General features: G+C 43.5%; 2 protein-coding genes across 4 annotated transcripts in view; one reads left to right on the top strand and one right to left on the bottom strand.

Annotated features, from left to right (window-relative positions):
• wu:fj16a03 (uncharacterized protein LOC335475 homolog) overlaps positions 1–23,770 on the bottom strand; it is a 32,023-nt gene extending 8,253 nt beyond the window's left edge. The window contains exon 1 of one of the 2 annotated variants that reach the window (XM_061284395.1): positions 23,532–23,770. The gene's annotated coding sequence lies outside the window, so the exon portion shown is untranslated. The remainder of the gene's footprint in view (positions 1–23,531) is intronic. The other variant, XM_061284393.1, reaches the window with a different exon arrangement.
• mea1 (male-enhanced antigen 1) lies at positions 23,119–26,681 on the top strand. Of its 2 annotated transcripts, none has more exons than XM_061284391.1 (4): positions 23,119–23,392; positions 24,037–24,269; positions 24,347–24,452; positions 25,989–26,077. In XM_061284391.1, the coding sequence occupies exons 2-4, from the start codon at positions 24,051–24,053 to the stop codon at positions 26,060–26,062; spliced, it is 399 nt and encodes a 132-aa protein (XP_061140375.1). In that variant the 5' UTR covers positions 23,119–23,392; positions 24,037–24,050; the 3' UTR covers positions 26,063–26,077. The 2 variants fall into 2 exon arrangements, with proteins under 2 accessions (XP_061140375.1, XP_061140374.1); XM_061284390.1 differs by lacking the exon at positions 25,989–26,077 and adding an exon at positions 26,136–26,681 and having other exon boundaries at positions 23,124–23,392.
• Positions 26,682–27,391: the final 710 nt, after the last annotated feature.

The following is a 27,391-nucleotide window of genomic DNA, read 5'->3' as shown; positions in this document are numbered from 1 at the left end:
CATCTCACCCGCAAGGCGACCACGATTGTGAGTGATGTGAGTCACCCCGCTCACTCTTTGTTCGAGCTTCTGCCCTCTGGGAAGAGGTACAAAAGCCTGCGCTCCCGCACCACCAGACTCTCAAACAGCTTCATACTCCAGGCTGTCAGGATCCTGAACTCGCTTCCCCGTTCTGCGTAGTGTCGTGTACTTTTACTGTCTGTATGCACACTGGCTCTTATTTGTTGTGTTATCTGTTTATTTATTATTTATTATTACTCTTATTATTTATTGTTTGTGCCTTCTTGTTTTTTTATATTGCGTCGTTTACTTGTATGTCTATCGTGTAATATGTCTTGTCACCGTGGGATAGGGAAAACGTAATTTCGATCTCTTTGTGTGTCTCGGCATGTGAAGACGTTGACTGTCAGGTTTATTTCGCTGACTGAATAAGTGAATAGAAGAGCAACAGCAAACAAACCACAAGTGAGACAGAATATTGAGTCTTTTCTCGCGAGGAGTGCAGTACAGATAGCTTAATACAATCTCTACACACACTGAATATCTGTAGGCACTCCCGCTCTTTTTATTTGGATTTGCCCTCCCCACAGTGTGAGACATAAGACACTAAAGGGGAGGAGGAAAGCATGTGGGCTTTGTCTCGTAAGCAAAAATCACTAGGTGTTTACATACTGGTAAGAACATCTGGGAAGAGGAGTTTGAGTGGACTGGATACAGGAGAAAAAACCTTTGACCTCTAGTTAAAACATAGCAAGGGAGGTTTTACGACATTGTGCAGGATGCAACAAGCTAAGTTATTTATTACTGGTTGTATACATTCCAACCTAATCCTACGAAAAAGATAGTTAGGAAAAACCCCGACTTTAATGGTCACTTGGAGGTTCATCTGGGGTGCAAGACAGCAATGAGGCATGTTGTCTAACAAAGTGGTCTTTGTTAGAAAGAAACTGTCCTTCTGTGGTACATCATAAAAACAGCAAGGCCAAACAGCAAGCATATATTGCAGTAATATTGCGGTAAGGCATTGATTAGAGAACGCATGATAACATATATATACATTTTTCTAACAATTCCCTCCTGTTTATCATAAGTTCTCAGAGACCATCTTATCACCTAAAAGCGGCCATTTCAAAAAGATTTTCAGCCGTAGGATCACAATTCATAGGAACAAATTTAAACACAGGAGGAGATCGAACCTTAATAATCAATGTCAGAGTCGGGAAACAAATCGGACAGGTTTACCACAGGAGCTTCACAGATGGGGCCATTGCCAGAGCGACAACCCTCGTCAGTCGCAAAGTCTTCCCCTTGGAGCAACTGAAAAGTCTCAGCTGCTGGAGAGATAGCAGTTGTAATTAACCTGTTAATTAGAGACCGTAGACACGGAATACAACAACATCCACACAAGGTCAAAACAGCAGAAAAAACGGCAAGGGAGACTAGGACCGAGGAAACCAGGGTACGGTACTGTCCGAACACGTTTAGCCAGTCGTTCCAAACCTCCGTGTTCACTCCACTGTGTTCCTTCATTTTTCCATTCAAGGTCCTCAGGCCCTCAAGGGCCTGGGACAGGCTTCCATCAGCGGCAGTACCATTTGGAATAAATGTGCAGCATTGCTCACCAAACATGGCGCAGACACCACCCTCTTTTGAGAGTAGCATGTCAAGGGCCATTCGGTTCTGGAAAGCCATGAGGGAAGTCGCGGCCAGTTGGAAGTGGACCGCCCTGAAACCCGCCTCGGTCCAATTTCCAAGCCTCTGCACGTTGTAATGGATGTAGTTGATCCTGTCGACATTTTTGTTAAGAGTACACCACCAACACAGGGTGGATTCAAAACCAGCTATCTGATTCACCAGCTTACACCTATCCGGCACTCCTCCGGGAACACCAATTGCATCAATTTCGGTCAGATCATCGTCGGCTGTCAAATTCAAAGATATTTTGGTTTTTACCAGCTTTTTTTTCTTTTCTTTTTTCAGATCTTGGGATGTTGATACAATTTAGCTTGACTACATTCTCTGAAAGCAATGGCTTCTTTTTTCTTTCTTCAATGGATATTACTATATAGAATGCTCTGTCACACATCTTACAATCCAATCGACGTGATAGACTTCACACGATCTTTGATCAATGGTGACGGTACAACATAAAGCAATGGTCGCAAACCCATACACATGACATATTCAATTGTCTTTACAGCTTGTTTTGCCATTAGCAATCAATTGTTTCGTTTAGCAGTTTATTCTTATACTAGGTACCTGAAACAAATTATCCACATTCACTTTAGATATATTCATCCCATTCTTTAACATCTACAGCGGTTGTTGACAAAGTATACATATAAACATCATACTCTCATGGCAGTCCAGATCTGACACAGCAGATCATCCTGCAAAGGTCAAATTGATCTTTTAAATTGCTACAATGCAGCATAATTAAAAACATTTTTTTGGAGTGATCAATATAAGTTGTTCGTCACTCATCTCTCCCCTACTCATTATGACTTAGTTCCCACAAATACCATATTGGTGAAGTTAACAAAGTGGCAACAAAGATAGCCACCTTACATGCAATAACGTCATTGTTCCATTTTCTTGTTCCCGGCATTTCTCTAAGAGGTAAGGCTCCCTTTGGGTCACTTTTTCCGATCGAACGTTACCTCAAAAGAAATTACCCTTTTTTAATTTGCTAGGACCACCTCAACTGACCTTTCTGCTATTTTAATGGCAGTTGACGTAATTATCAATATTCAATGTGGCCTTCTCCCTTGGAAGAACACCAGTGTTTTGTTTTCACTGCTCTTAATGAGAACGTGCTTTGTTCTTTTTGCCTTTAAAATATTAATTATAAATATAAAATGTAAATGCCAAATTTAAATCATCCTTAGTTTCCCACTTGGTTTTAAAACATGGTAATCTATATTGTCGCCCAAACAATTTTTCATACGGGGTTAAACCCACAGTACTTGTAATATTTATGTACAGTTTGACCAGGTCTAAACATTTTGTCCATGATCTTCCATTTTTCCCATGCACATTTTCACACTTTATACCAGTTCTGTCACGAGAATTAATTTTCAAAATCCCATATCTCTGTATTATTATTATTATTATTATTTTTACATAACGTTTTTGCCACTGTTAAGGCACTCAGTGTTTTTGTTTAAACCAGGGGTCACCAAACTACGGCCCGCGGGCCGGATACGGCCCACGGGACCGTTTAATCCGGCCCGCCAACACTGAACAAATTGTATTATTAAACTTTTTTTTTTGCTCATTTTGCCTGCAATGACTGCGTTTCCCCAGTAGATGGGGAAGCGCTCGCCTGCGCATTTACTACCGGAAGCCGTGTCAGAAAGCTCGGTGCACACTCACAAGTGCGTCTACGGACATGGCGCACTCGCGCTCTATTTGTATCAGTCCCGAATTTAGAGCGTGGGCTGTGACGACAGCATGCTTGTCATTTGCGCGCTGAGCTTTCAGATGCAGTTTTGCTGGAAACTACAACCTACAAAAGGATTATAAGGAAGGAACACAAGAACTTTAAGAGACTGCTCATATTTGTCAGAGAGGTTCTGCTCTGACAACTGAGCTGAACTTTTATCTGTTAAGATTGTGCATGGCACAACAGAAAGTTAATGTTCCATGGTTTTTTTTCTATGAAGAACCCAGAGAGAGTTACTTAGTTATTATTTATTTCCCGTTTTTTCTGTGAAGAACTCAGAGAGGGTTATTTAGTTATTATTTATTTCATTAATAGTGTTATTATTTGTTTCCTGACTTTTTTTCTGTAAAGAACCTGGAAAGGGTTATTAAATAACCGTTATTTGGTTATGTGTGGCTTTCTGGAAAACAATAAATTTTTTAAGCTACCCTACGATCGTCACACTTTTTCTGTTACAAACTGACACCGGCCCGCCATCAGAGAAGGGAAAGGTTATGTGGCCCTCACAGGAAAAAGTTTGGGGACCCCTGGTTTAAACCAAATCAAACCATTTTGAGAATGCATCTATTATGACCAGGCATTATAACCCTGTGGATTGTGTTTAGCACATGTTAAACAAGCTCTATAATTTTTTATTTTTTTATTATATTTATTTATTTATTTATTTTTTGAAAATGTTTTGAATATGAATCAAATCCGTATGTTGTATAAAGCTGACTGAACTGCCCCATTATCCCTCCGCTTGAGCCATGCGACACACAACCATGGCTCAATATTGCTGCCCGCTTGTATAGGTTTTTTTGAAGAATAGGTCAGTCTTCTGGTCATTTATAGATACCATTCTCCACTCTTGCTCCTCTTTTCGTCCATAATTGAATTTCAGTCGATGGATTTTGTCGCTGCACATCTTTAAAAATGTTTCAGTCATTTAAATCTGCTTCTGTGTATAAAATTTGAAGCGTCTTTTGCACTGCAGCTATGCAGTTCCGTCTGCAAGCTTGTTACGTCTTGGCACCTTATCAGTCTCGTGTGTGCCCTGCACACGTGCATATAGCTATTTTTTGTGGCAATTGGACTGCTACTAGCTTAGTTGTAGTTTCTTTTCAATCATTTTCTCATCGTTTATCACAAGAATCTTAGCAATTTGAATAAAAATCAAAATGTATGTTTTATGTAACTCAATAGTACGATTTAGGGAATCCATATGTAGTAAAGTGTTGTATTACTACATATAATTTCATCTCCATTCAATTGGACACACCTTCCAAAATGCTTCTCAGTGTCCCAGTAACTGGTTGTCTAAACCCGTGTTCCACATCCTAATTTTTTCCTTCCTCAAGGTGTCAAACCAATCCACTAATTGGAAAAGATAAAAATCAACAAAATAACCGTCAGTAAATTAATATAATAGTTAATTGTTGTTGTTTCTTAACTTTAACTAACTCAATCACTCTCTTATTCTCAAATGTAAAAACTTGTGTAGTCTTGACACAACCAATCGACTATATCTTCTAAATTTAGCTTTGAAATGTTATTTAATAATTTTGCTTTATCCAATTCCAGAAAGAAAGTTCTTTCCATCTTTCAAATTTTGTTTCATCAGGGCTAGGCATTAATGCAGTGTGGACCAGTTTCTGCCCACAAAAAAAAATTGCTTGCCTTTCTTTTCTTCTTATTTTCACAAAATTGCTTTTGTTTTGCGGTGCAAATCATATAGACTATAATCTAGCAAATTCTTTTGTGCACCTACATTAGCCAATTTTAACACATAACTGACAGTACACAGAAAACACAAAAACTTACAGCAGAGACACAGCTCACAAACAATACAAAGAAACAACGCTGCGCAAACGTCATCCTCTGTTTTGACGTTTTGGTTATACTTTTGTTTTCTCATCAGTGCCTTTTATCCTTCATGCAAATATTGTCACATCTTCCTTAAGCATCACCCTGCTTCAAATATTCAAACATTCTCTGAGAAACTCACACTTTCCCTGCTTCGCCTGCAGCCACAGCACCTCTCGTGCGAGGGGGGGGCGCAACATCGATGTTGATTGGTCACAGGCTGGCCATTTCCTGCAACAACCATGATGCCGCCCCACCGCCCACACGAGCATAGCAATGGCAGGCACGCTTATCAGTTTCACCTTCTCAAAGGGCAGGCCAACTTTGCCGTTGCCCCCTTCATCATGTTCACCTTCAACATCTTTCAGTCTTCTACACAACATTTGCTGTCTCTTCTTCTCGTCCTATCAAGCCACCATTCTAGTCACTTCCTGCCACGCACGTCTTATTTTCTCTACTTCCACACACTGCTCATCTTAGTTTCTCCAACCAACCTAAACACATCATCGTCCACTTCTCAATTTCCCTATTATTGCTCAACAGCCTCCAGAACATTCTCCATTACTGATTCCTTCCATAGGACACACATCTCACTCGCACTCATACACACACCCATTCATGAGGATCCTCTGCGCGTACACGCACACGCACACCAGCACAAAAGGATGACGCTCAACATATAGAACACACATCGATCCCACTAACACACCTTTTTGTTCGTGTTACTTTTCTGATTTATTCTCTATTTCACTTTTAGAAGCTATTTGTAATTATTTTCGATTTATTTAGCAAATTTTAACTTCAATGTTTCTTTATCTTACTTTATCCTTTTAACATAAGTATCTCCTGTATATTTAAGCTAATTTCTCCTTAATTTTGGCAGCCAGGTTCCCACTTCATTACATGGAAACCTGATCTGATTTGATTTTGGCCTAGTCATAGTGTTTCTGTTAATTTGTGCAGTCACGTGCCATGTGACCGTTTTCTTCGCAATTCCAGCATTTTATTGGAGGTTGCACAACTCCTCGGCCTCTAAAGCCTCCTCTGTTAGACATTGCTCGCCCTCTCTGGCCTTTCTGTCCTCTGCCTGCATTTTGGTAAAAAGTGTCACTATCCTGGTCTACCAGAAAAGTGTCTTTTGAAGCTTTCATTTGTTTTCGTTTTTGTTTGTCTATTACTACTTTTTCCGCATGGAGGGCATGATTTATGTATTCCTCCAAAGTTCCGGTGTTCATTCCTATACGATTATTGATCACCCTAATTTGTATTGCAGGCTTGGACCCTACATGGATGGCATTTTTTAATTGTTGCTGATAAGCACCTTGAGGCGCATTATCTTCCACCAGTCCACTGTGTGTTTTAAACACTTTTGTCATGCGCACTCGATACTCATCAAAGGTTTCATTATCATTTTGCTTTGTTCTGCCTATTTCTGTATAATTTGCTCTGATTTCCTTTGACCAATCCATTTCTAGCGGGCTTTTCTGCCTAGTGGCTCTGTCCGTCATCCCATAAGGAGGAGGTGATTCCTCAATTTTGTGTGTGTCATGCATTTGCGGATACAACTTTGCAATGATCTTTAGTTTTGAATTTGTAGCATGTGTTTTCTCTTCTTGCTCTTGTACTGCTTATAGTTCTCCCTCAAATTTATATTTTTTAACCGATTTATCGAAATCTTTTCTTAATCGGTTGGGATCCTGCCTTTCAATTATTTTCCAATCTTTGCATTTTAGTTCATGTCGGGGTAGGGACTTTTGCTTATTAAGTTTCCCATGGCTTATTTTTCTAAATTTTGGAGTTGGTAGTTTGAATGGCACCTACAGTGTCCTAAAACCAACTTTATTCACAGGACAGTGGTTAAAAATTCGATGTGTGGTAAGTCTCCTTTCACCTCCCCCGAAAGAGTTGTTGCCTCAGCACCCACACAAAGCCACCGTTTACAATCCTGTGTGTTTATATAGAGGAGCGCTCAAATGAGATCACTCTCAGTCAAACCGTTCACAAGCATACCACGCGCGTTTTTTAATAACAGAGGAGTCCGCCCCTCCTGCTGCGGAATTTAACTAACATAAAACGTTAGGGGGCTCCACATCCGCCCCTGCGGAATTTAACTGTTTCTAATTGTACTTGATAGGGTCTAGAATTCTCAAGGTTTTTTTTTTTTTTTTTAATAACAGAGGAGTCCGCCCCTCCTGCTGCGGAATTTAACTAGCTTGAAAGCTAGGGGGCTCCACATCCGCCCCTGCGTAATTTAACTGTTTCTATTTAGTAAAATTAATATTCCTACTCACGGTCTGCTGATTCTCTTCCTCGGAAGATCTCGTCAACCCTCCCGGTGTCCAGCCGGACTGATCGAGACAGTCCCGTCAAAGGGCTTTTGTTTACCTCGGCCGAAGATTGTCACCTGCGTCAAAGAGCCCGCTGGAACCGTTCAGGGCGTGTTGAGATCCCGGAACGAGCCCCCAATTTCTGTCAGGTTTATTTCGCTGACTGAATAAGTGAATAGAAGAGCAACAGCAAACAAACCACAAGTGAGACAGAATATTAAGTCTTTTCTCGCGAGGAGTGCAGTACAGATAGCTTAATACAATCTCTACACACACTGATTATCTGTAGGCACTCCCGCTCTTTTTATTTGGATTTGCCCTACCCACAGTGTGAGACATAAGACACTAAAGGGGAGGAGGAAAGCATGTGGGCTTTGTCTCGTAAGCAAAAATCACTAGGTGTTTACATACTGGTAAGAACATCTGGGAAGAGGAGTTTGAGTGGACTGGATACAGGAGAAAAAACCTTTGACCTCTAGTTAAAACATAGCAAGGGAAGTTTTACGACATTGTGTAGGATGCAACAAGCTAAGTTATTTATTACTGGTTGTATACATTCCAACCTAATCCTACGAAAAAGATAGTTAGGAAAAACCCTGACTTTAATGGTCACTTGGAGGTTCATCTGGGGTGCAAGACAGCAATGAGGCATGTTGTCTAACAAAGAGGTCTTTGTTAGAAAGGAACTGTCCTTCTGTGGTACATGATAAAAACAGCAAGGCCAAACAGCAAGCATATATTGCAGTAATATTGCGGTAAGGCATTGATTAGAGAACGCATGATAACATATACATACATTTTTCTAACATTGACAATAAAGCAGACTTTGACTTTAATTTGGTCAATTACGAGGATAGAATTTCTTTATAGTGAAATGGCACCAAAGAACAGTTCGAGGGGCTACTTCACTTGCAGTCTTTAGTTTATTCGCAAATGACTGGTGTAATGAATGAACGAATATTGTAATTTCCCACACTAGCTGGTCTTTGAACGGCCCATACTCTATCGCGAGAGCTTGAGTGTGTTTTCGAAGTTGCTACTCGGGAGTTGAAGAATAAAGAACACCAGTTTTCAGTTCAGCACACGGCGTGGCCTGTTTTATGTCAGGACGACATTACAACTGGAAAATCTTCATTACAAATCAAACAGACACACTCTCTGTTGATTTCTTTGAAGAAATACTCATTTTCCCAACGTGTTTGAAATATTCTACACTCACTTGCTATTTTGCGTTTCTCCGGTGCAGCCATTTCTGGGGACTCGCGGTAAAAGGTTTTCTTCGCTTGATTTCATTTGTGTGGCGGGCTCCATCTAGTGTTGAAACTGAGCGGTGCAACAGAGTTGAGCTCAAGCTTCTTGTGCGGGCCATATTCAATTATCCATCCATCCATCCATTTTCTGTACCGCTTAGTCCCCACGGGGGTCGCGGGCATGCTGGAGCCTATCCCAGCCGTCATCGGGCAGTAGGCGGGGGACACCCTGAACCGGTTGCCAGCCAATTGCAGGGCACACAGAGACAAACAACCATTTGCACTCGCATTCACACCTAGGGACAATTCGGAGTGTTCAATCGGCCTACCAAGCATGTTTTTGGGATGTGGGAGGAAACCGGAGTGCCCGGAGAAAACCCACGCGGGCCCAGGGAGAACATGCAAACATATTAAATTATGTTTTCAGAATTTGTTGCGGGCCAATAAAAACTGGCGGCCCGCGGGCCGTAGTTTGGACACCCCTGGTGTAGGGTGTCAAACTCATTTTTATTGCGGGCCGCATTGTCGTCATAGCTTCTTTCGGAAGGCCATTATGGCTGTCTACCCAAATAAATGTATGAGCCCCTCATATTATATCCAGTAAAAGTTACAAAACAAACTGACAAATAACTCGTTTTCAAATCAGAGAAGTAAAAACTGGTCAAATATTTAAAAAATATATTATAAGTGAAGACAATTTGTAATTATAGTAATGACACGAATTTGATGCACAATTTGTCTTCGCGGGCCACATAAAATGATGTGGCGGGCCGTATCTGGCCTTGAGTTTGACACCTGTAGGGCCTACGCCAGTGGTCCCCAACCTTTTTTGCGCCACGGCATTTATATAAATAAATAATACATTTATATAAATAATAGGGGTGTGAATCACGGGTTTTGTCACGATACGATATAGAGATGCACCGATCCGACTTTTTCAGTTCCGATACCGATACCGATGCCGTGGCTTTGCGTATCGGTCGATACCCGATACCGATCCGATATTATGGTTGACTTAACAAGCTACATAACTCTACATGTGGAACAGAAAAGACCAAAGGCAATGGCATCAGGCAGACTACACAGTTCTTTGCTCTAAATTAGGGGTGTCCAAACTAACGGTCCAGTTTTTATTGGCCCGCAGCAAATTCTGAAAACATAATTGAATATGGCCCGCACAAGAAGCTTGAGCTCAGCTTCTCAGTTTCCACACTAGATGGAGCCCGCCACACAAAGCGTTTGACGTCCCATTAACACCCCCCCGGAAGAGAAGCGAACACGCAGCGTTTGACATCCGATTAGCCTCCCCCCCCCATTCGGGAGAGAAGCGAACGCGCAGCCTTTGACGTCCCATTAGCAACCCGAAGAGAAGCGAACGCGCAGGGTTTGACGTCCGCTTAGCAACCCGGGGAAGAGAAGCGAACGTTCGCTCCATGTTTGCGTTTGTTTAGAAAACTCTCGTGGCATGCGGCACACGTGCTGCTGGCGTATGACGTAGCCCGCGTCCCAATAGATTAAGGAAAGTATCGGCTCACAGATCGGCTGTATTTTCCGATACCCGATCCATCTATTTTGTTGATATCGGGGCCGATATCCGATCCAGATATCGGATCGGTGCATCTCTAATACGATATAATATCGATATCTTAAAGCCTGCTGCGATTCATTCACGATATATCGCGATCGATCGATCGATAATTTTTTTTTAATAAAAAATATAGAACAATATCCTGATTTATAACAATTCATACGCAAAATCAACAAGGTACTGCAAACTCTTTATTTAGGAAATTACAAGAGTATTGCAGTATACAAAGTGCTTATTTTAACACTGAACTTTGATGTCGTGTTTTTTCTTTAAATGTGCGGCGAGATTTGTGCTCCCTGAATATTTTATCACCGCATGGCAGGATTTACAAACTGCACGTGTCTTGTCCATTGAGCCATTTTTTCTTTGGAATCCAAAGTGCTTCCAAACGAATGACTTGAAGCCTAAAGGGGAGCAAATGTCCTCGTCTTTTTGGACACTAGCCATAGCACCAGCCCAGGAGCAGCGTACTAGTTGTCGACTCCCCTTTCACGTGCCTGCTCTGCTCACAACACAACAACGCCGGGCGCACTGCTCCCGGAAAGAGGAAGCAAGCAACAATGAACTGGATTTCAAAATAAAGTCGCGTCTAATGTCCGAGGTCAAACACGGCGATATAAATCGATGTTTACGTTTAGCATCGATGCCAATAAATCGTAGAGCATTATATCGATTAATCGATGTGTATCGATGTATCGTTACACCCCTAATAAATAAATAAATAATACATTTATAATAAATATATAAATACGTTGAAATAGAATGATACGACTGACATAAAAACAAGTACAAATGACAAAAATAAAACTCACCATTACGTTGAATTAGTGGGAGCACTGAGTTTGTTTCTCAGAAACGAGCCGGTCCCATCTAGACGTAATCTGAGACAATGACACCCGGAGTGATTAAGGTTTGTCTTTTATTGCAGGATGCTTGGTCTCCATGTGTTGAAGCAGTTTTGAATGCTTCATTGCCTGGTTAGTTACCCTGTCGCCACATATTAGCTTTGCGAGCTCGACTGGGGAAACATGTCACGTGACCGGGACGAGTGTCTTGACCTGAATTACTTGATCGTCGATCTTTTTTTTTTTTTTTTCTGTGCGGCTTGGTGGCCCAGTGCCAAGTTACCCACGGACCGGTCCGCGGCCCGGTGGTTGGGGACCACTGCCCTACGCCATCAGCCACTCCTATGAGCACGACTGAAGGCTGTCGTAATCGATTAATAATGTTTACAGAAGACACATTTTAGCCAGTTTTTGCTCGATAACTCCTTCACGAAATGTAGTCACACACTTACACAACAAGCGCCACACATTATTACACTTAATAAGTCTACAAGTACGGCAGGCAGGTTCTGGTTGACATCGGCCAAAGCGAGTTTTGTCGAGTTCTGGACTTTGATTCTGGAACATTAAAGGAGCTCAGCCTGCTACGTCCTGAAGCGTTGCCGGGCTCGTCTGCTATTCCTTCCCCGGTTGGGAAGCGTCGAAAGCGGTGTGCGAGGAGGCTGAAGAGGGGGCGTCCGGGCCAGGCTGGCGGCCAACCCTGCTCGCCCTGCCGTGCCTTCCATTCTTCTGGCGAATGTTCGATCGCTGGACAAGACAATGGATTACATTCGCTTGCTGCGATCTACAAACCGGACAGTGCGGGACTGCTGTGTGCTCGTGTTCACTGAGACTTGGTTGACTGTCAACATCCTCTGCTGTACATCTGGAGCGGCTAGCGTGCTATCGGGCGGACCGGGCCATTGTACAAGGGGGGAAATCTCGTGGAGGTGGAATATGCGTCTACATCCGTGACGAATGGTGCCGGGACTCTGTAGTGGTATGCAAGCACTGCTCGCCACTGGCGGAGTTTGTGATCATTAAGTGCCGTCCTTTTTACCTGCCAAGGGAATTTACCGCGATTCTGCTCGTCGCGGTTTACATCCCGCCTTCCAACATCGAAGGCGACAGGATCGCGGCTCTTAGTGAACTGTACCAGGCTGTCAGTGAACAAGAGACAGCGCACCCTGACGGTTTCACCATCTTCGCTGGGGATTTTAATCATGCTAACCTGAAGTCTGTTTTTCCGAGGCTTCACCAGCATGTTAATTTTCCTACGCGTGGCGACAGCTTCCTGGACCTGGTCTACTCTTCGCATAAAGGAGCTTTCAAAGCCGCCCCCATCTTGGACTTTCTGACCATATCACTGTTATGCTTTTGCCCGCATACAGACAAATGGTGAGAGCGTCCAGGCCAGTTTGCAAGCAGGTACGGGTGTGGCCTGAGGGTGCCTCTGATGCACTGCGTGACGGCTTTGGCTCTACTGACTGGGACATGTTTAAGAGGGCTGCCACTTGCGACGATCGGACAGACATTGAGGAGTATACTGACTCTGTTTCCTTCTACATCAGGAAGTGCATTGATGATGTGACTCACTCAAAATCCATCGTCACTCGGGCTAACCGGAAGCCATGGCTGACGGGGGCTGTCTTCAGGCTGCTGAGGGCCAGGGACAAAGCCTTTAGAGCGGGGGATGAGGTTGGCTTGAGGACTGCGAGGGCTGACCTGTCCCGGGGCATCAAAGATGCAAAGAGGGCGTTCTCGTGCAAAATTGCCGCCCACTTCAAGGACAGCAGGGACGCACGGAGCCTTTGGCAGGGCATTCAGACCATCACGGATTACAACCCCGCACCGCAGAGCTGTGAAGGCGACGTCCGTCTGCTCAATGACCTCAACCGCTTCTTTGCTCGCTTCGACGCTCAGAACAGCACTTGCCCGCTGAAGGCCACTCCCCCTTCACACGAGCTGCCCCTGTGCCTCTCCGCCGACAGCGTGAGGGGGGCGCTTGCCGCTATCAACATCCGTAAGGCGGCGGGCCCTGACAACATCCCGGGTCGAGCGCTGAAGGACTGCGCTGGTGAGCTGACGGATGTCTTCACAGACATCTTTAACACTTCCCTGCAGCAGGCCATCGTCCCGTCGTTTCAAAGCTGCCACCATCGTACCTGTGCCGAAGAAACCCGCTCCGTCCTGCTTCAATGACTACCGCCCCGTGGCACTTACGCCCATCATCATGAAGTGCTTTGAGCGGCTTGTCATGGAGCACAGCCGATCCGTTCTCCCCCCCACCATTGACCCCTTCCAGTTTGCGTACCGAGCCAAACGGTCCTCTGAGGATGCCATCTGCTCTGCCCTCCACTCGGCCCTCACCCACCTGGAGAGAAGGGACTCGTATGTGAAATTGCTGTTTGTGGACTTCAGTTCTGCCTTCAACACCATTGTGCCACAACGCCTCATCAGCAAACTTGACACGCTGGGCCTCAGTACCTACCTTTGCAACTGGCTACTGGACTTCCTCTGTCAGAGGCCACAGGTAGTACGTGTTGGCGACAAAATCTCCGCCAGCATCACGCTGAGCACGGGGGGCCCCCCAAGGCTGCGTGCTCAGTCCGCTGCTCTTCACCCTCCTGACGCATGACTGCACTGCAACCTACAGCGACAACCGTATAGTGAAGTTTGCTGACGACACGACTCTGGTGGGTCTCATCACCAATGGAGACGAGACTCAATACAGGCTGGAGGTTGACCTTCTGACCACGTGGTGCAGGGACAACAACCTCCTGCTGAACGTCGACAAGATTGTTGTGGACTTCTGGAAGGGTCACACCCAACACCTGCCGCTGACCATCGACGGTGCTGTGGTGGAGAGAGTGAGCAGCGCCAAGTTCCTGGGGGTGCACATCAGTGAGGATCTCTCCTGGTCCACCAACACCGCATCACTGACAAAGAAAGCCCAGCGCCGCCTGTACTTCCTGCGGAAACTCAGGCGAGCGAGCGCTCTTCCGGTCGTCATGACTACATTTTACCGCGGCACCATTGAGAGCGTCCTCTCCAGCTGTATTGCTGTTTGGGGGGGCGGCTGCACTGACTACAACTTGAAGGCCCTGCAGCGCATAGTGAACACGGCTGGTAAGATTATTGGTGCTTCGCTCCCCTTCTTGAAGGACATTTACACCTCCCATCTCACCCGCAAGGCGACCACGATTGTGAGTGATGTGAGTCACCCCGCTCACTCTTTGTTCGAGCTTCTGCCCTCTGGGAAGAGGTACAAAAGCCTGCGCTCCCGCACCACCAGACTCTCAAACAGCTTCATACTCCAGGCTGTCAGGATCCTGAACTCGCTTCCCCGTTCTGCGTAGTGTCGTGTACTTTTACTGTCTGTATGCACACTGGCTCTTATTTGTTGTGTTATCTGTTTATTTATTATTTATTATTACTCTTATTATTTATTGTTTGTGCCTTCTTGTTTTTTTATATTGCGTCGTTTACTTGTATGTCTATCGTGTAATATGTCTTGTCACCGTGGGATAGGGAAAACGTAATTTCGATCTCTTTGTGTGTCTCGGCATGTGAAGACGTTGACTGTCAGGTTTATTTCGCTGACTGAATAAGTGAATAGAAGAGCAACAGCAAACAAACCACAAGTGAGACAGAATATTGAGTCTTTTCTCGCGAGGAGTGCAGTACAGATAGCTTAATACAATCTCTACACACACTGAATATCTGTAGGCACTCCCGCTCTTTTTATTTGGATTTGCCCTCCCCACAGTGTGAGACATAAGACACTAAAGGGGAGGAGGAAAGCATGTGGGCTTTGTCTCGTAAGCAAAAATCACTAGGTGTTTACATACTGGTAAGAACATCTGGGAAGAGGAGTTTGAGTGGACTGGATACAGGAGAAAAAACCTTTGACCTCTAGTTAAAACATAGCAAGGGAGGTTTTACGACATTGTGCAGGATGCAACAAGCTAAGTTATTTATTACTGGTTGTATACATTCCAACCTAATCCTACGAAAAAGATAGTTAGGAAAAACCCCGACTTTAATGGTCACTTGGAGGTTCATCTGGGGTGCAAGACAGCAATGAGGCATGTTGTCTAACAAAGTGGTCTTTGTTAGAAAGAAACTGTCCTTCTGTGGTACATCATAAAAACAGCAAGGCCAAACAGCAAGCATATATTGCAGTAATATTGCGGTAAGGCATTGATTAGAGAACGCATGATAACATATATATACATTTTTCTAACAATTCCCTCCTGTTTATCATAAGTTCTCAGAGACCATCTTATCACCTAAAAGCGGCCATTTCAAAAAGATTTTCAGCCGTAGGATCACAATTCATAGGAACAAATTTAAACACAGGAGGAGATCGAACCTTAATAATCAATGTCAGAGTCGGGAAACAAATCGGACAGGTTTACCACAGGAGCTTCACAGATGGGGCCATTGCCAGAGCGACAACCCTCGTCAGTCGCAAAGTCTTCCCCTTGGAGCAACTGAAAAGTCTCAGCTGCTGGAGAGATAGCAGTTGTAATTAACCTGTTAATTAGAGACCGTAGACACGGAATACAACAACATCCACACAAGGTCAAAACAGCAGAAAAAACGGCAAGGGAGACTAGGACCGAGGAAACCAGGGTACGGTACTGTCCGAACACGTTTAGCCAGTCGTTCCAAACCTCCGTGTTCACTCCACTGTGTTCCTTCATTTTTCCATTCAAGGTCCTCAGGCCCTCAAGGGCCTGGGACAGGCTTCCATCAGCGGCAGTACCATTTGGAATAAATGTGCAGCATTGCTCACCAAACATGGCGCAGACACCACCCTCTTTTGAGAGTAGCATGTCAAGGGCCATTCGGTTCTGGAAAGCCATGAGGGAAGTCGCGGCCAGTTGGAAGTGGACCGCCCTGAAACCCGCCTCGGTCCAATTTCCAAGCCTCTGCACGTTGTAATGGATGTAGTTGATCCTGTCGACATTTTTGTTAAGAGTACACCACCAACACAGGGTGGATTCAAAACCAGCTATCTGATTCACCAGCTTACACCTATCCGGCACTCCTCCGGGAACACCAATTGCATCAATTTCGGTCAGATCATCGTCGGCTGTCAAATTCAAAGATATTTTGGTTTTTACCAGCTTTTTTTTCTTTTCTTTTTTCAGATCTTGGGATGTTGATACAATTTAGCTTGACTACATTCTCTGAAAGCAATGGCTTCTTTTTTCTTTCTTCAATGGATATTACTATATAGAATGCTCTGTCACACATCTTACAATCCAATCGACGTGATAGACTTCACACGATCTTTGATCAATGGTGACGGTACAACATAAAGCAATGGTCGCAAACCCATACACATGACATATTCAATTGTCTTTACAGCTTGTTTTGCCATTAGCAATCAATTGTTTCGTTTAGCAGTTTATTCTTATACTAGGTACCTGAAACAAATTATCCACATTCACTTTAGATATATTCATCCCATTCTTTAACATCTACAGCGGTTGTTGACAAAGTATACATATAAACATCATACTCTCATGGCAGTCCAGATCTGACACAGCAGATCATCCTGCAAAGGTCAAATTGATCTTTTAAATTGCTACAATGCAGCATAATTAAAAACATTTTTTTGGAGTGATCAATATAAGTTGTTCGTCACTCATCTCTCCCCTACTCATTATGACTTAGTTCCCACAAATACCATATTGGTGAAGTTAACAAAGTGGCAACAAAGATAGCCACCTTACATGCAATAACGTCATTGTTCCATTTTCTTGTTCCCGGCATTTCTCTAAGAGGTAAGGCTCCCTTTGGGTCACTTTTTCCGATCGAACGTTACCTCAAAAGAAATTACCCTTTTTTAATTTGCTAGGACCACCTCAACTGACCTTTCTGCTATTTTAATGGCAGTTGACGTAATTATCAATATTCAATGTGGCCTTCTCCCTTGGAAGAACACCAGTGTTTTGTTTTCACTGCTCTTAATGAGAACGTGCTTTGTTCTTTTTGCCTTTAAAATATTAATTATAAATATAAAATGTAAATGCCAAATTTAAATCATCCTTAGTTTCCCACTTGGTTTTAAAACATGGTAATCTATATTGTCGCCCAAACAATTTTTCATACGGGGTTAAACCCACAGTACTTGTAATATTTATGTACAGTTTGACCAGGTCTAAACATTTTGTCCATGATCTTCCATTTTTCCCATGCACATTTTCACACTTTATACCAGTTCTGTCACGAGAATTAATTTTCAAAATCCCATATCTCTGTATTATTATTATTATTATTATTTTTACATAACGTTTTTGCCACTGTTAAGGCACTCAGTGTTTTTGTTTAAACCAGGGGTCACCAAACTACGGCCCGCGGGCCGGATACGGCCCACGGGACCGTTTAATCCGGCCCGCCAACACTGAACAAATTGTATTATTAAACTTTTTTTTTTGCTCATTTTGCCTGCAATGACTGCGTTTCCCCAGTAGATGGGGAAGCGCTCGCCTGCGCATTTACTACCGGAAGCCGTGTCAGAAAGCTCGGTGCACACTCACAAGTGCGTCTACGGACATGGCGCACTCGCGCTCTATTTGTATCAGTCCCGAATTTAGAGCGTGGGCTGTGACGACAGCATGCTTGTCATTTGCGCGCTGAGCTTTCAGATGCAGTTTTGCTGGAAACTACAACCTACAAAAGGATTATAAGGAAGGAACACAAGAACTTTAAGAGACTGCTCATATTTGTCAGAGAGGTTCTGCTCTGACAACTGAGCTGAACTTTTATCTGTTAAGATTGTGCATGGCACAACAGAAAGTTAATGTTCCATGGTTTTTTTTCTATGAAGAACCCAGAGAGAGTTACTTAGTTATTATTTATTTCCCGTTTTTTCTGTGAAGAACTCAGAGAGGGTTATTTAGTTATTATTTATTTCATTAATAGTGTTATTATTTGTTTCCTGACTTTTTTTCTGTAAAGAACCTGGAAAGGGTTATTAAATAACCGTTATTTGGTTATGTGTGGCTTTCTGGAAAACAATAAATTTTTTAAGCTACCCTACGATCGTCACACTTTTTCTGTTACAAACTGACACCGGCCCGCCATCAGAGAAGGGAAAGGTTATGTGGCCCTCACAGGAAAAAGTTTGGGGACCCCTGGTTTAAACCAAATCAAACCATTTTGAGAATGCATCTATTATGACCAGGCATTATAACCCTGTGGATTGTGTTTAGCACATGTTAAACAAGCTCTATAATTTTTTATTTTTTTATTATATTTATTTATTTATTTATTTTTTGAAAATGTTTTGAATATGAATCAAATCCGTATGTTGTATAAAGCTGACTGAACTGCCCCATTATCCCTCCGCTTGAGCCATGCGACACACAACCATGGCTCAATATTGCTGCCCGCTTGTATAGGTTTTTTTGAAGAATAGGTCAGTCTTCTGGTCATTTATAGATACCATTCTCCACTCTTGCTCCTCTTTTCGTCCATAATTGAATTTCAGTCGATGGATTTTGTCGCTGCACATCTTTAAAAATGTTTCAGTCATTTAAATCTGCTTCTGTGTATAAAATTTGAAGCGTCTTTTGCACTGCAGCTATGCAGTTCCGTCTGCAAGCTTGTTACGTCTTGGCACCTTATCAGTCTCGTGTGTGCCCTGCACACGTGCATATAGCTATTTTTTGTGGCAATTGGACTGCTACTAGCTTAGTTGTAGTTTCTTTTCAATCATTTTCTCATCGTTTATCACAAGAATCTTAGCAATTTGAATAAAAATCAAAATGTATGTTTTATGTAACTCAATAGTACGATTTAGGGAATCCATATGTAGTAAAGTGTTGTATTACTACATATAATTTCATCTCCATTCAATTGGACACACCTTCCAAAATGCTTCTCAGTGTCCCAGTAACTGGTTGTCTAAACCCGTGTTCCACATCCTAATTTTTTCCTTCCTCAAGGTGTCAAACCAATCCACTAATTGGAAAAGATAAAAATCAACAAAATAACCGTCAGTAAATTAATATAATAGTTAATTGTTGTTGTTTCTTAACTTTAACTAACTCAATCACTCTCTTATTCTCAAATGTAAAAACTTGTGTAGTCTTGACACAACCAATCGACTATATCTTCTAAATTTAGCTTTGAAATGTTATTTAATAATTTTGCTTTATCCAATTCCAGAAAGAAAGTTCTTTCCATCTTTCAAATTTTGTTTCATCAGGGCTAGGCATTAATGCAGTGTGGACCAGTTTCTGCCCACAAAAAAAAATTGCTTGCCTTTCTTTTCTTCTTATTTTCACAAAATTGCTTTTGTTTTGCGGTGCAAATCATATAGACTATAATCTAGCAAATTCTTTTGTGCACCTACATTAGCCAATTTTAACACATAACTGACAGTACACAGAAAACACAAAAACTTACAGCAGAGACACAGCTCACAAACAATACAAAGAAACAACGCTGCGCAAACGTCATCCTCTGTTTTGACGTTTTGGTTATACTTTTGTTTTCTCATCAGTGCCTTTTATCCTTCATGCAAATATTGTCACATCTTCCTTAAGCATCACCCTGCTTCAAATATTCAAACATTCTCTGAGAAACTCACACTTTCCCTGCTTCGCCTGCAGCCACAGCACCTCTCGTGCGAGGGGGGGGCGCAACATCGATGTTGATTGGTCACAGGCTGGCCATTTCCTGCAACAACCATGATGCCGCCCCACCGCCCACACGAGCATAGCAATGGCAGGCACGCTTATCAGTTTCACCTTCTCAAAGGGCAGGCCAACTTTGCCGTTGCCCCCTTCATCATGTTCACCTTCAACATCTTTCAGTCTTCTACACAACATTTGCTGTCTCTTCTTCTCGTCCTATCAAGCCACCATTCTAGTCACTTCCTGCCACGCACGTCTTATTTTCTCTACTTCCACACACTGCTCATCTTAGTTTCTCCAACCAACCTAAACACATCATCGTCCACTTCTCAATTTCCCTATTATTGCTCAACAGCCTCCAGAACATTCTCCATTACTGATTCCTTCCATAGGACACACATCTCACTCGCACTCATACACACACCCATTCATGAGGATCCTCTGCGCGTACACGCACACGCACACCAGCACAAAAGGATGACGCTCAACATATAGAACACACATCGATCCCACTAACACACCTTTTTGTTCGTGTTACTTTTCTGATTTATTCTCTATTTCACTTTTAGAAGCTATTTGTAATTATTTTCGATTTATTTAGCAAATTTTAACTTCAATGTTTCTTTATCTTACTTTATCCTTTTAACATAAGTATCTCCTGTATATTTAAGCTAATTTCTCCTTAATTTTGGCAGCCAGGTTCCCACTTCATTACATGGAAACCTGATCTGATTTGATTTTGGCCTAGTCATAGTGTTTCTGTTAATTTGTGCAGTCACGTGCCATGTGACCGTTTTCTTCGCAATTCCAGCATTTTATTGGAGGTTGCACAACTCCTCGGCCTCTAAAGCCTCCTCTGTTAGACATTGCTTGCCCTCTCTGGCCTTTCTGTCCTCTGCCTGCATTTTGGTAAAAAGTGTCACTATCCTGGTCTACCAGAAAAGTGTCTTTTGAAGCTTTCATTTGTTTTCGTTTTTGTTTGTCTATTACTACTTTTTCCGCATGGAGGGCATGATTTATGTATTCCTCCAAAGTTCCGGTGTTCATTCCTATACGATTATTGATCACCCTAATTTGTATTGCAGGCTTGGACCCTACATGGATGGCATTTTTTAATTGTTGCTGATAAGCACCTTGAGGCGCATTATCTTCCACCAGTCCACTGTGTGTTTTAAACACTTTTGTCATGCGCACTCGATACTCATCAAAGGTTTCATTATCATTTTGCTTTGTTCTGCCTATTTCTGTATAATTTGCTCTGATTTCCTTTGACCAATCCATTTCTAGCGGGCTTTTCTGCCTAGTGGCTCTGTCCGTCATCCCATAAGGAGGAGGTGATTCCTCAATTTTGTGTGTGTCATGCATTTGCGGATACAACTTTGCAATGATCTTTAGTTTTGAATTTGTAGCATGTGTTTTCTCTTCTTGCTCTTGTACTGCTTATAGTTCTCCCTCAAATTTATATTTTTTAACCGATTTATCGAAATCTTTTCTTAATCGGTTGGGATCCTGCCTTTCAATTATTTTCCAATCTTTGCATTTTAGTTCATGTCGGGGTAGGGACTTTTGCTTATTAAGTTTCCCATGGCTTATTTTTCTAAATTTTGGAGTTGGTAGTTTGAATGGCACCTACAGTGTCCTAAAACCAACTTTATTCACAGGACAGTGGTTAAAAATTCGATGTGTGGTAAGTCTCCTTTCACCTCCCCCGAAAGAGTTGTTGCCTCAGCACCCACACAAAGCCACCGTTTACAATCCTGTGTGTTTATATAGAGGAGCGCTCAAATGAGATCACTCTCAGTCAAACCGTTCACAAGCATACCACGCGCGTTTTTTAATAACAGAGGAGTCCGCCCCTCCTGCTGCGGAATTTAACTAACATAAAACGTTAGGGGGCTCCACATCCGCCCCTGCGGAATTTAACTGTTTCTAATTGTACTTGATAGGGTCTAGAATTCTCAAGGTTTTTTTTTTTTTTTTTAATAACAGAGGAGTCCGCCCCTCCTGCTGCGGAATTTAACTAGCTTGAAAGCTAGGGGGCTCCACATCCGCCCCTGCGTAATTTAACTGTTTCTATTTAGTAAAATTAATATTCCTACTCACGGTCTGCTGATTCTCTTCCTCGGAAGATCTCGTCAACCCTCCCGGTGTCCAGCCGGACTGATCGAGACAGTCCCGTCAAAGGGCTTTTGTTTACCTCGGCCGAAGATTGTCACCTGCGTCAAAGAGCCCGCTGGAACCGTTCAGGGCGTGTTGAGATCCCGGAACGAGCCCCCAATTTCTGTCAGGTTTATTTCGCTGACTGAATAAGTGAATAGAAGAGCAACAGCAAACAAACCACAAGTGAGACAGAATATTAAGTCTTTTCTCGCGAGGAGTGCAGTACAGATAGCTTAATACAATCTCTACACACACTGATTATCTGTAGGCACTCCCGCTCTTTTTATTTGGATTTGCCCTACCCACAGTGTGAGACATAAGACACTAAAGGGGAGGAGGAAAGCATGTGGGCTTTGTCTCGTAAGCAAAAATCACTAGGTGTTTACATACTGGTAAGAACATCTGGGAAGAGGAGTTTGAGTGGACTGGATACAGGAGAAAAAACCTTTGACCTCTAGTTAAAACATAGCAAGGGAAGTTTTACGACATTGTGTAGGATGCAACAAGCTAAGTTATTTATTACTGGTTGTATACATTCCAACCTAATCCTACGAAAAAGATAGTTAGGAAAAACCCTGACTTTAATGGTCACTTGGAGGTTCATCTGGGGTGCAAGACAGCAATGAGGCATGTTGTCTAACAAAGAGGTCTTTGTTAGAAAGGAACTGTCCTTCTGTGGTACATGATAAAAACAGCAAGGCCAAACAGCAAGCATATATTGCAGTAATATTGCGGTAAGGCATTGATTAGAGAACGCATGATAACATATACATACATTTTTCTAACATTGACAATAAAGCAGACTTTGACTTTAATTTGGTCAATTACGAGGATAGAATTTCTTTATAGTGAAATGGCACCAAAGAACAGTTCGAGGGGCTACTTCACTTGCAGTCTTTAGTTTATTCGCAAATGACTGGTGTAATGAATGAACGAATATTGTAATTTCCCACACTAGCTGGTCTTTGAACGGCCCATACTCTATCGCGAGAGCTTGAGTGTGTTTTCGAAGTTGCTACTCGGGAGTTGAAGAATAAAGAACACCAGTTTTCAGTTCAGCACACGGCGTGGCCTGTTTTATGTCAGGACGACATTACAACTGGAAAATAAATTTTGCTCTTTTTATTCTAAACGGCCGGAGAATTTGTTCTTGAAACATTGCTGTTACGCTTTGGTGACGTCACGAGAATGCGACCGCTGATTGGACAGCGGCCTTGCTATGACGCACCGCAAAGCTCCGGGCTAGCTAGTTTAAGCAGCTCCTCGCGATCAAACGGAAGAATTGGCCAAAAACAGGTGAGTTCTACTTTTAGCATTTCGCTTACGGCCCGGCGAGTAGTACCAATGTCACCTGGATGAAGTCACCTAGTAAAAACACTAACGAGTCCGAGCGCTAGTTAGCGGTTAGCTTCACCAGGCAGGCATGCAAACCAACCTGGACTTGTTTGAAATTCGAGGCCCTCTTCACTCTCTCGTTGGCTTCGGAACGAAACTGACCTTTCTTTTCCTATTCGGGCGAGATGTCACGGCAATACTCCGAGGAATGGTAGGTCGTTGCAATTGTAATAATGCGTGCAAAGATGCCTGGATGCCAGCTTGAAGGCGTCTTTAGGACGGAAAAAACGCAGACATTACCCACAAATCTTGACGCCAGAAACCTTTCAAGCAACAGATTGAGAAGACGCGACAGCCCCCCCCCCCCCAGCACACACACACAAACACACACACACACACACACACACACACACACACACACACACACACACACACACACACACACACACACACACACACACACACACACACACACACTCAAAGGAAAGGTGATGCACATTGAATTTGAAGTCATTAACATGACCATTGTCTTCACCTAACATTACTCAATTATGAGTCGAGGTCATTTGAGCAAGTTGTGCTGTTTGCCCCCCCCACCCAATCAGTGGTGGCCCCCACCATGGGACCAGAGCGAGTCTTCCCACCATGCGAGGATGACGACAAGAACCCATGTGACGGAGATGCAGTCAGCGGAGCGGCATGGAGCGGGGGTGAGGAGGATCAGGAGGGGGAGGGGACAATCCAGCAGGTCCCTTGGGAGGAGGACGGGGGGGGTTACTCGTACCAGCCCCTCAACCAGGATGGGGATGACGCCCCGAATCTCCAGCACAGGATGGAGGTCGGAGCCAGCCGAGACTGGACTTTGTTTTGCACTGGCCGCGAGTCACGGTGTCATGGCCTTCTTTTGTGGTGCAGGTAATGGGTCTACACCTCCTGGAAGCCCCGCCCTCTGACAACGATGAGGACAACCCAGAGGAAGCGGCGGCCGAGAGAAGCCGCGCTTCCATCCCAATGGATGCCGGTCAGTGGGGCTTTTTTTCGGAGGAGACGGAATCTTGGGATTGAAAATGTGGCACTTTGACTATGAGTGACTGAATGACTGACTACATGCATTCATTCATTCATTGCCCAGTTACTGCATGGGGATGGGCAATGTAGTTGTATTTACCGTAATTTTCGGACTATAAATCGCGTTTCTTTTCATAGTTTGGGTGGAGGGGCGACTTATACTCAGGAGCGACTTATAAATGTTTTTTTTTTAAATTTTCAAAAAAAAAAAAAAAAAAAAAGGGAAACCGCGATAAACGAACCGCTATGTAGCAAGGGATTAGTGTAATTTGAATTTCAAGTGACGACAGCAGCGCAACAGTCAGCAGCAGCTGTCGAGTCAATCTTTGTCCTTTATGTAAACAACCGCCGCGCTGCTGACGCAGCGTTGCAACAACACGCGAGCAACAGGCTAAACGATAGGTATGCTAACGTGACATAAACACAAACTAAGAGCTGAGAACGGCCCTGACGTAAAATTCAGAGTTATTCAAAAAACTATTACATAAATAACACGTTAATAAAACCATCTGCGTCACTCCAATTCATTGAATCCATCAATCGTCCTTTGTCAACAATGCGTGCGCGCCGCTGACGGCTCTTGCACTTCAAAATATTCCACAGGCCCATGTAACGATATATAAATTATACATCAAATAATTATTATATAAGCAATAATGTTATCAAACCATCTGTGCACTCTAAATCATTAAATCCATCGATCAAATTCCTCATCCTTTGTCAACATCGCGTCGCGCTGCTGTCGTCGGCAGCCCTTCAGCAAAGCGCCAATCACATGTGCTTCTTCTACTACAACGGGATTTGGCTTCATAGAGATACATAGAAACACTAGATCATCGCTTTAGCTGGTTGACGACGTGCAGACCTGTCCACCATCTTGAACCGGGAGTCACGGGAAATGGTCATGCTGACGTCAGCAGCGCGACGCGACGTCGCGATCGCGGGTCACTCGACGGAGCTCTCTTCTTCTCGTCAGCAGCGCGGCGGTTGTTTACATAAAGGACAAAGATGGCTTTTACGCACGCCCGGTCCTATTCTATGGAGCTCTCCCACTTCGGTGGCTGGAAGTCCACGCCGCCACACGCCTGTAAGTTTGTTTTGTTAAATAAAGAGCCGTTTGCCAAACCCACGTCTTTCCTTGAACTTTGTTAACGCTACAATATAGTTATATAGTAGATCTGTGGAATAACGAGGCTGACGTCAGGGAGCACGCACGGCGATGTTGACAAAGGATGAGGAATTTGATCGATGGATTTAATGATTTAACGTGCACAGATGGTTTGATAACATTATTGCTTATATAATAGTTATCCATCCATCCATCGTTCATGACTGTTCTTGGTGTTGGATTTTGTCGAATAAATTGCCCCCCAAAATGCGACTTATACTCCGGAACGACTTACATATGTTTTTTTTCCGCTTTTTGGGGCATTTTATAGCTGGTGCGACTTATACTCCGGTGCGACTTTTAGTTAGAAAATTACGGTAGTCTGTTCCAAATCAGATGCACTGCCTCGTGGACCTGGATGGTTCCTGCACCCCAAAAGCCGCTGGTGCCTATGACGGCATTTGGATTGGAGGAACTGGCCAGGTGAATGCCCCATCTGCCAAACCATCTAACATCTTTCTGGCGCAGCCCATGTGGAGCTGGTGAAGAGGACCATGGCGGCGGTGGCGCTGCCGTCACCGGGCGTGCCGCCCTGGGCGCAGGAGATCTCTGACGACCAGTGGCGGGACGTCGTGCGGCGTGCGCTGAGTGGCCGCCGCGCCGCTGCCTTACGGTGCGCAGGCCTCAACAACACTTGACGAACGCCGTTTTCCACCTTCAACATGACAAACAACCCAAACGACATGGGCCGAGGCACCTCTTCTTTATATTGTCTTTGATCCAGTTGATTTTCTCCAGTCTCTGCTTTGCGTTTTGACGCAAGTGTATTGCTCCCAGAAAGCACACACTGGTACACAATAGTTGTCATGTTAACTTTCAGTTCAGGTGACAAGTTAAGAAGATGTAAGATGGACTCCTTACCAGTGACGCTGTTTACTGAGCACTCTTTGCTTTCTTTTTGGGCCACATGTGCAATTCAATCTTGTCATGTTACAACAGGACATTGAATATATTTCCATCATGTGGTGTGGTCCCATGGACAACAAAATGTTTGACATTAAAAACAAGACTTAAGCTGCTCTAGTTCAATCGGCTGTACAGTTTGGAGAACAAGTACCGTTTTTTTCCGCGTATAGTGCGCCCCCATGTATAATACGCACCCTAAAAATGGCATGCTGATGCTGGAAAAAAGCCTGTACCCATGTATAATACGCACCCAATTTTTATGAATTTCTTTTTTTTTTATTATTTTTTTTTAAGTCCCAATGATCGTCACACACGCAGGGAGGCAATGGGTCCCATTTTTATAGTCTTTGGTATGGTCTTAACTAGGCTGGATGTAATTTTTCTTGTTGGCGTTGATTTCTCCGACTGCCCATAAACGCACCACCGCGCTCCGTGCGCGCACGGGAAAGACGCGTGCGGACGTGAAAAAGGCGGCTCTGTATGGGAGAGACGTTGAAGAGGAATAAAAACACCCTTGGAAACCAAAACTTGCCCATCGTCGTGACTCGGAGCCGCAACAAATGTTTCGGATTTGTGTAGGGTACATTGTGACAGACAGCAAACGAGCAGGTGATCGAGCAATCGTCTGATACGAGAGCATTGCGGTCGCATGGAGCGTGTTTGAAGTGAACAGCGGAGAAGAAAGGAACAAGGCAAAGTGTTGTGAAATAAAATATTACCTGTAATACGGATTTAGGTAGAGAACTGAACTCTCGCTCTTTATATAGCTGACGTGTCTTGCGCATCTATAATAGCGGCCTCCGTATAATATCCGGTTC

The sequence above is a fragment of the Syngnathus typhle genome, linkage group LG8 (genome assembly GCF_033458585.1).
Source record: "Syngnathus typhle isolate RoL2023-S1 ecotype Sweden linkage group LG8, RoL_Styp_1.0, whole genome shotgun sequence".
In the NCBI taxonomy this organism is placed as follows: Eukaryota; Metazoa; Chordata; class Actinopteri; order Syngnathiformes; family Syngnathidae; genus Syngnathus; species Syngnathus typhle.
This window is presented reverse-complemented; position numbering and strand designations above follow the sequence as displayed.

What these genes read in the sequence shown, in the direction of transcription:
- mea1 (XM_061284390.1), top strand. Translation starts at nt 24,051, where the DNA reads ATGGGACCAGAGCGAGTCTTCCCACCATGCGAGGATGACGACAAGAAC. An exon ending in ATCTCCAGCACAGGATGGAG is followed by an intron (nt 24,270 to 24,346) that starts GTCGGAGCCAGC and finishes TTTGTGGTGCAG; the next exon opens with GTAATGGGTCTACACCTCCT. An exon ending in TTCCATCCCAATGGATGCCG is followed by an intron (nt 24,453 to 26,135) that starts GTCAGTGGGGCT and finishes TTTCTGGCGCAG; the next exon opens with CCCATGTGGAGCTGGTGAAG.